At 55.4% G+C, this 8977-nt stretch overlaps 1 protein-coding gene across 1 annotated transcript; it reads left to right on the forward strand.

Annotated features, from left to right (window-relative positions):
* Positions 1 to 2138: 2138 nt before the first annotated feature.
* LOC139044920 (ral guanine nucleotide dissociation stimulator-like) lies at positions 2139 to 8708 on the forward strand. Its single transcript, XM_070506502.1, has 7 exons — positions 2139 to 2539; positions 3318 to 3386; positions 3831 to 3905; positions 4492 to 4524; positions 4899 to 5020; positions 5226 to 5317; positions 5652 to 8708. The coding sequence occupies exons 3-7, from the start codon at positions 3888 to 3890 to the stop codon at positions 5711 to 5713; spliced, it is 327 nt and encodes a 108-aa protein (XP_070362603.1). The 5' UTR covers positions 2139 to 2539; positions 3318 to 3386; positions 3831 to 3887; the 3' UTR covers positions 5714 to 8708.
* Positions 8709 to 8977: the final 269 nt, after the last annotated feature.

The following is an 8977-nucleotide window of genomic DNA, read 5'->3' on the forward strand; positions in this document are numbered from 1 at the left end:
TACCTTCTGCCAGGCCACCTGGAGCCATCTCAAGGCCATTGAGGCTCGAACGGAAAAGGTGAGGGGACTGGAGTCTGGGAAGACTGTCTGTGTGAGGTTCATGGGCTAGCGTTCCCTTAGAGGCAGTGGAGCCCTTCCTATCTTTGGAAAGCACAGAAACTGTCAGGTGTGTGGGTGCAACTTTCTCTTTATCCTGCTCCAGAGCCAGCTCCAAAGCTCCTGCCACTTCCAAAGCCAGAGCCAGTGCCAGCCCCCGGGCTGGAGCCAGCTGCACCTCCAGTCTCACCACGTGTGGTAGAGCTGGAGCCAGCAGCCCCTGAGTCGGCCACTCCAGGACCAGAGCAAGGGCACCATTAGAGGCAGCCCCAGAGCCCAGCTGCCCCCGGGCCGTGACCACCGAGGGACCAGCTGCGGGAGGAGAAGCTGAACATCTTGGACTTCCCTCCCCAGCTGGGGGCAGAGCAGCTGACGAGGATGGCTGCGGTGAGCAGAGGAGCTCACGGGGCGGGTGGCCCCCTGCCTTTCCCAGGTGCCATGAGCCCGCCCCACACCTGCCATTCCCTGCTCGGGATTCCGATGATCTGGGTCCAAATCCCTGCTCCCTCCCTTATCAACACTGTGACCTGGGCAGCTTTCTTTCTCCCCAAGCCTTCACTGACCCCCTAGAGAACAGAGGACAGTAGAGATGGACACTCAGAGCACGCTGCTGTACAGGGGTGGCTGTGCGGTGAATGAGGTGGGAGAGAGTGGGAAGGTGGGCAGAGTCTGGCCCTTTGGTGGGGATGGCACTCACTGAAAGTGCTGCCAGGTCACTTGGGTGGATCCCCCATCTGTGCAGGTGGCCCGGACAGCCTCAGCACTTAGCAGGAAGGTGATGTGTATTGACTCCAGTGGAGACAGTCAAACAAAGCCGGGGGTTGTCCCTGCCTCAGGGGGAATGTGCATGGGAATGGGGAGTGGGACCTCAGGGGCACTGGGATGGGTGGATGATGGCCCTTCTGGTGGGCATGTGTGGGCTGCCTTCTGGAGCTTGGAGGAAGTGAGACGGGGCTGGGAGCAAATGTCCCCTCCCTTCCCCACAGTACTGTGTCCGGGGTCATCCTGGACTGGGTGCATTCAGTGGACACAGACAAAACCCAGGGACTCCCACAAGCCTCAGGCCACATGCTCTGCTTCCTGAGCTCCAGTTCTGATCTCAGCCTGCTGGGCCTATGGGGGAATGTGGACGCCGAGCTGGGGTGCGGCAGGACCGGGTGACACTCCGAATCTTCTGCAGGAGCTGTTCAAGACGTTGGTGCCCGCCCACTGCCTCGGCTCCATCTGGTCCGAGTGCGACAACAGGGAACGAGAGTACCTGGCACCCACTGTCCGTGACAGTGTGATGCACGACAACACCGTGGCCAATTGCATCCTCGTCACCTGCCTTGGGGACCCCAGCATGACAGCGCGGGACAGGGCCAGGGTGGTTGAGCTGTGGATCAGGGTGGCTGAGGTAAGCCTTGGCACGCTCTGTCTGGATGCGTGGGAATTGCCTCTTGTTTCTCAGCTCTCAGGATTGAAGTCTGGGGTCTTAGTCCCTGGACTGTCCCTTGACCCTCATGCCAGGGCCACGTTGACCTTGACTTGAGGTCCCAGTGGGGACAAGCTCACTTCCTCCCTTGTGTTGAGCTACAAATCCTTGTGCCTGGCAGTGTTACTCATCGGGTGGCAGGTGTGCCCTCCCTGGCTTCCCTGGGCATGTGTCTCCTCCAGGACAGGGGAAGTCCGTGAGGGGACAGAAACCAGAGGCAGCAGAGCTTCAGCTCCCCCTCACGGCTCCATCTCTTCGCTTCCCCAGGAGTGTCGAGGCCTCGGGAACTTCTGTTCCCTCCACACAATCCTTTCTGCCCTGCAGAGCCCTGCCATTGCCCGTCTCCAAGACACCTGGGGACAAGTTTCCAGGTGGGTAGTGGGTGGTCTGCTCTCCAGCCAAACACCATGAGGGTGAGGTGGCCCAGGCAGCCTGATTTGGGCCGGCATGTCCCCCAAAGTCAGGTGAGACCACCTGGGAGACAGCGAACGCCGGGCACAGGGACTGACCTGGGTGCTGGGTCTCTGAGTCTCTCAGCGCCCTTAAGCCAGCAGTTCCGTCCCAGGGATTCATTTCCTTCCAGACCAGATCCTGGCTTGAGCCCAGGTGGAGATTCTCAGGTGTTTCCTTTGCAGCAACAGAAGCCTCTATGCAGCTGAAACCAACACTGTTCCAAAGAGATCTGTTTGGGACATCTGGGAATGGAGGCCCCAAGGGACAAGAGGAGAGGCCCCTCCGCAGTCCCATGGGGACCTTAGAGCTCAGAACACCCCAGTGAAATCCCTCATCCAGGCCCCAGGCAGTTTGGATCTGCTGGGTTCTCAAACAAATGGGATTTGCCTTCAAGCATCCCACAGTTTTTCTTGCTTGCTTGCTTTCTTTCTTTCCCCACCCCGCAGGGAGAGTTCTCGAACCTGGAAGAAGTGGGTCAGGAGAGAGAAACGCGTGAGCAGGGAGCTGCTAGTGCAGGTAACCTGGAGGCTGGAGATCTGGAAGGAGGCCAGAAGGAGAGGGGAGGGGAGCATCCTGAGGGGATCCTAGGAGGTGAGGCTATGGCAAGGCTTGGCCCAGGCTGGGTGTCAGACAGCCCTGTGAGGGTGGGGCAGGCCGGGGCCACTCTGCCAGGTCCCCCAAGACACCCTGCCCTCCCCCTCCCTGTCTGTTCAGCTGGGGTCTGGACGCACCCCTGGAGTCCAGAGGTCGGGGCCTTGGTCAGATTTGGAGCCAGGGCTGGGGTGAAGGCAGCGGGGACAGGGCCTGTAGCTGGCACGGGGAGCAGCCTCTCCCAGTGGGTCCTTGAGCCAGTCACTGCCCCTCTGGGGGCCTCCGTCTCCTCCTCTGGGAAGTGGAGGGAACTGATCAGTGGTGCAGACCTCCCAGCGAGGTGCTACCATCCAAGGGAGGACAGGAACGCAAGGAGATTTGTGCCGGCTCCTCCTCGAGAGGTGAGGGGAGAGCAGTGATGACACACAGATGACTCTGAGTGCTCAGGAGACTCCTGGAAGCAGGTGACATTCTCCTCACACTTTTCAGCTGAGGAAAGAGGGCCAGGGAGGCCTGGGCAGGCCCAAGGTCACACAGGGCTGAGTCCTGGAGCTGGGACTGGTCTAGAATCAGAGCACCCTGGAGGTGGGAGCAGCAGAGGCAGCAGGGGACTGGAGCCGATGGCCAGGGTCTGAGATCAGGGGCCTTGGGGGACATGCGGAGGGGAGTATGGGCGCACTGACCCTGTCCTCGGCCCCGACAGGAGGCGACCTCCGTGTTAAAGACTGCAGAGAGGGCCCGCCAAGGAGCCCAGGAGAGGCAGCGGCAGCAGGTGAGGGTGACTGTGGGGGAGGGGCCTAGGAGTCAGAGGAGAGGGGGCTCCCCCTCCCAGCTGGAGACCTCCCTCAGGAGAGGGGCCTTCCTCCTCAGGCGAATCTGCTGTGGCTGCCAAGCATGACGGGCCTGCAGTGGCAATGAGCAGGAGGAGGCCTGGAAGGGCTGGCAGCAGGGCAGATTTGGGGTGGGGAAGGGCAGGGGGCCACTGCCCCTGGGAGGGGCCAACAGCCAGCCCTGGGACTTGACTGATGGAGTTTGGTGTTCCTGGCGGGGAGCGGGGGAGGGAATTGTGTGTGTTGGGGTGTCCCGAGGATCCTAGGCTGCTCTGTGTGGGAGCGTGGGGTGGGCAGGAGGCTGGGCTGAGGGGTTTCAGGGGAAGGTTCATGGGGGCACCTGAGAGCGGGAGCTCATCACCATGCCCATCCCGATGGCGGCACAGGGTGTCGTCCCCTCCCTGGTGACGTTCTTCCATTCCCTGGAGCTGCTGGACGTTACGATGGAGGATTATGTGGAGGTGAGTGAGCCCGGAGGTGGGTCCGGGGGCTCAGGCTCCTGAGGGTGGGGAGGAGAGAGTCCTGTCCTGAGCCCTGAGCTCTCTGCGTTTGGCAAAGGTCCTCTCAGCAGGGCCTCCAGCCTCGTGTGGGAGTTGGGGTGTCAGGCCCATCTCCCCAGTGGGTGATGCAGGCTCTGCATAAGCCACCGTCCAGGTTCCCTGGGCTGCTGAGGCTCAGAGCTGCCTGACTGTGTGGCCGCAGGAGGTGGTGTCTGAGCTGGATTCAGCGTCTCCCTCTGGCCCTGCCAGTGAGGGAAGAGAAGTCGGGCCCCTCCCAGTCAGGAAGCACATCAGACGCTGAGCTGTCCCTTCCTGCCTGAGGCCTGAGTCTCCCCACGTGTCATCAGAGAGGGTTGGGTCACAAGGTCTGTTGCCTCAGTTGCTCTGCGCCCCCTGCTCTGGAGCCCAGAGACTGGCCCAGGTCCAAGTCCGGGCTCTGGATGGGCCTGCCCACTGGCAGTAGTGCAACATTGCAAGAGGTGTGGACGGGGGCTAGTGCTGGCCCCAGGGGGCTGTTTCTGATGGACTGCGGCTGTCTGCTTTCCAGGGCAATGTGCTCAACTGTCGGAAATGGAATGAGGTAAGCGGCTGCGGCCTCCTGGTGGGGAGGGTGGGGGTTGGAAATCAGAGACCCCCCCCGCAGTGGGCAGGACCCCCTCTGGCCCAATCCCCAGGGTGGAACATTTATTTGCCCACTTCGATATACAGAGCTAGGGATCCTATGGCATTGGCGGGTGGGGGAAGGGCTGGCATCAAAGACTCCTTCCTGGAGGAGGAGCTATTTTGGGCCAAGTGTGAGAGCAGGCAAGCTCTGACTGGAATCGCAGGGAGGGAGGGCTCCCAAGTGGGCAAAGGCCCCAGACTGGCCCCTTGCCCCCTTCCTCACCCCCTCCACGAGCCCTGCAGGGTCCCCCACTCAGGCCCTGTGGGCATCCTGTGCTTGCTCTGTCCTAGCAATTCAAACTGATGGACGAGATCGAGCTGCTCCAGGAGGCTGCAAATCTGTACACCGTGCAGCCCGACGAGCACTTTGGGGCCTGGTTCCAGGCCGTGGAGCCCCTGAGCAAGGAGGAGAGGTGAGTCGGGTCAGGAGTTGGGGGAGGGCAGGGCAGCCTCTCTCTGCTGACCAGCTCCAGAGCCCATGGCCGTTGCTCCATGGTCAGCCCCTGATCTGACTGCATGGCGACCCCTGGGGCCCTTCGACCCCAGCTGCTGGCAGGCTCCAGGACGCACATGTGATGTGTGGCTCCTGAGAGCTCCCAGCTCCGCTCTGTCCCGTAGCTACAGCCTGTCCTGCCAGCTGGAGCCCCGATACCACTGGGTCAGAAAGATTCGACTCTTCTTCAAAGGCAAGAAGAACCGCTCAGTCCAGAGTGAGTGTCCAGACCGGCAGTGGCTGAAACCATGGGCTCAGGAAACATTCAGGCTGAGCGTGGGCCTGGGGAGGCAGACAGCTGGCCCTGGGTTCCAGCTCCACTGCTGAGCAGTCCCGTCCTGGGCGATTGCACTCACGTTTCTGGGACTGGTTTCCTCCTCTGTGAAGTGGGTGACGCTAAATATCAGCCCCTGTGTCAGGGACAGATGGGGTGCTGTTGGCTGACTGAGCACTGAGCACAGGGCTGGAGCACAGAGCGCAGTGGGGGCCGGGATGCGGTGTGCACTGTGGTTCCAGGGCAGGCCGCTCAGGAAATGCCTCTCTTTCTCCAGACACCAGACCCCCAACCAAGGGCCCAGTGGTGGTGGTCGATGACCCTCCTGAGACCAGCTGAGCTACAGCGGGGACACAGCGTTGATACTCAGGGTGCACAGGGCCACCTCCCCTGATTCTGATGAGGAGAACTTTGTGATCCATTTCTTGGGGTCCCCTGTTGGCCACGAGGGAAGGCACCAACCCCTCTTCCCCCTCCCCCCTTTTGCCCAGCACCTATTTCCCTATTTGGCGGGGCCATATTTTGTTGTCAATGGTAAATGCTCCGTTTGAGTATTATATTAAATTGTTGCTTCTTTCTAATCCTGGGAGTGGAGGTGTGAGTCTTTCGCTCGCAGCGCTCATGGAAACCAGATCCAGAAACTCACATTCCTCCTCGAATTTAGAAATCTCCCAGAGTGAGCGGCTCAGTTTATGTGGAGAAGGGAGAAGTGCCAGTCCCCTCCCTGGCTACTGAAGGACGTGCCCAAGTGCCCCTCCCGCCGAGAACAGGATCATTGCAGTGTGGTTCACCCTGTCCAGGAGCAGAGAGGGCCCCTCCGACCTCTTGGGACTAAGCGGTTGGAGGCGTTTTCTCAGGCAGAGCCACAACCACTAAGCTGGGCGTGTCTGTCAAACTAGCACGTGCCTGTCCCTAGCACACGTCCTGCCCAGGACAGTGGCTGCCTTTCGACACTCTGCCGGAAGAGGGAACATTTTCCCGGTTTCTCTTGCACACAGATTAGGACCTTGTTTTCTGATTCAGTCTCCGCAATGGCTTCAGCTCTAAGTGGGGAAAATACCGTCAAAAGCTCAAAACGTGCACATAGGGAGGACGAGGCCAGAGGAAGGTCCTGTGGACATGGACCATGGGCAGGCAGGACTCTTCCTTCTCGGGCCCACTAGGGGCTCCCTGTTCACCTCTGACCTAGACTGGATCCCCCTGGGCTTCTGGTCCCTGACTCCGAATACCATTTCCTGCTTGTTGCCTATCCAAGGGGAAAGCTGTGGGATGCAGCTTTTAGGGCCTCAGCCAGGTCTCCCTCCAGAAACCTAGTGCTCCCAACAATCTGTTCCAGAAAATATAACCAGAGACAACACTTTCCAACTCATCTTATGAGCCCAGCAGTACCCTAAAAGCAAAACTAGAGTTTAAAAGTAGGGAAAACTTGAGAACAGCAAGTCTCAGAAATGAGCAATTACTGTCTTCTACAAATATTAGAAAACTGAAGCCAACAATGTAAAACAATCATACACCAGGACAAAGAGGAAATTTATTCAGGTATGCAAGGTTGTATCAGCATTCCAAAATCAAATCAATGTGCATCAATTCTGTGTTTGTGAGGCTGTATTCCTTTGAAGTCTTTGGAACTGTTGCTGTCTTTCAGACAAGTCTGAGTTTACATCAAAGGTCATCAACTAAAAACAACTACAGTATAAATCTTTTAACAAATGAATTTGAGAGTCATACCCACAAACAGAATATTCTTTATAAAGAGCATTCAAACTAGATCTATTTTTTCTTTTTTAAGATAATGACTAGCTGGCATTATTGTTCAATCAGAAAAATACAACTCTGGGCAAAACTACTATTCCAATTCAAATAGACTTTGCTACTGTTAAAATTCCTATAGTATTTGGTGTTTGTTCTCAATAATCAGATATTATCTTGAATTTATATTCTTTTCAAGTGCCTAGATCTTGTTTCCACAATAAAATGGCATTCCACGGTTCAGAGTATGCTTTATATTATTCTCTTTCCCTTAGCACCAAACACATTGGTTTTTCTCACCTATAGAACAGTTGCCAACAACTTACCCAGAATCTGTTTTCCACAACATGGCACAAACTATCTTGTCAGCTTTCTCTTGAGTTCTCTGGACCCTGCATTTCAGTCAATTAAACTGTTACATGTTCTCCCACGCATTATTTGTTTTCTTTTATTTGCTCAGAATACCTTCCCACCGCATCTCTTCTTTGTAAATGATATCTGTCTATCGCTTGAGGGTCACTCCAAGGAAAGCTTCCTGCAGGTGTACCACCAAACTGGCAGTCGTCTTCCCCTTTGGAATTCTTATATCATTTTGTCACTTGCTCTGTCTTCCTTCTCCCTCTGCTTGTCCCTTCTTGGTCTTCTTTACAGGCTTCTTTTCCTCTGTCCATTCCTCAATGCGCACTGAAATGTTAGACTTCCTCGGCATTCTGCCCTATGCCGTCTTCTCTTCTTGCTCTCCATACATTTCTTAAGCAATGTATTTCACTCCTGTGGCTCTAATGGTGACCAGTATGCTAATGAGCCTGGCCTAGAGAAGCTCTCTTGAGATTCTGACTAGCATATTTAACTATTCATTGGATATCTCTACCTGATTGTCTTTACAAGTATCTTAAGCTCAACATACGCACAACTGAATTCAAGACCTTTCCCCACCAAACCTATTCCTTCTTCAGAGAATTTCCTGTCTTAGAGATTGGAGCCACCATCTACCTAGTTGCTCAAACTAGAAACCGAGGAGTCATTCCTTCTATGGACTACCCCTCCTTGCTGACATCCACTGAGTTACTCGATCATGTTAAATCAGGCTCCTAAATATTTAAAAACTTTGTCCATCTCTCTCCATATAAATTGCCGTTATTTCAGTCCAGGCCATAAGCACCTTTCCCCCAAAACACCATAAGGGCCTCCAGTCTTGGTCCTCCCCAGTGGAATTTCCACAATCCAGAGTAATCTTCTAAAATGTAGGGCAATTATGAGAACTTCCTGCTTAATATTCATCAATGGCTTCCCATAGAAGAAAAATGTCCAAATTCCTTAAACATAGCTTACAGAGCCCTCTGTAATAAGGGCTAACCTTGTCCCTGCCTATCTCTTCATTCTTCACTTGACATTCTAAACTTCAGGCATATGAAATTTCAGTTCTTCAAACTTGCCATGCATCACATCTCTGAGACTTTACATTCTGTATGCTGCCTTCTAACCCCACACCCCTGCTTTTTGCTCAGCAAACTCTATGTCAGTGTAAGAAGTCCTTCTTGTGGAAGCTCTCTTCACTTTGCATTCTTTTTTTTTTTTTTGGGGGGGGGTGAGGAAGATTGGCCCTGAGCCAATATCTGTTGCCAATCTTCCTCTTTTTGCTTGAAGAAGATTGCCACTGAGCTAACATCTGTGCCAGTCTTCCTGTATTTTGTATCTGGGATGCTGCCACACCATGGTTTGATGAGCAGTGTATAGGTCCATGCCTGGGATCCGAACTTGTGAACCCCAGGCCACCGAAGGGGAGTGTGCAAACTTAAGCATTATGCCACCTGGCCGGCCCCCAGGATGCATCCTTATCATAGCATCTACCCC

The sequence above is a fragment of the Equus asinus genome, chromosome 3, assembly GCF_041296235.1.
Source record: "Equus asinus isolate D_3611 breed Donkey chromosome 3, EquAss-T2T_v2, whole genome shotgun sequence".
NCBI classification, from domain to species: Eukaryota; Metazoa; Chordata; class Mammalia; order Perissodactyla; family Equidae; genus Equus; species Equus asinus.

What these genes read in the sequence shown, in the direction of transcription:
- LOC139044920 (XM_070506502.1), top strand. An exon ending in ACTGTCGGAAATGGAATGAG is followed by an intron (nt 4,525 to 4,898) that starts GTAAGCGGCTGC and finishes GCTCTGTCCTAG; the next exon opens with CAATTCAAACTGATGGACGA. An exon ending in CCCCTGAGCAAGGAGGAGAG is followed by an intron (nt 5,021 to 5,225) that starts GTGAGTCGGGTC and finishes TCTGTCCCGTAG; the next exon opens with CTACAGCCTGTCCTGCCAGC.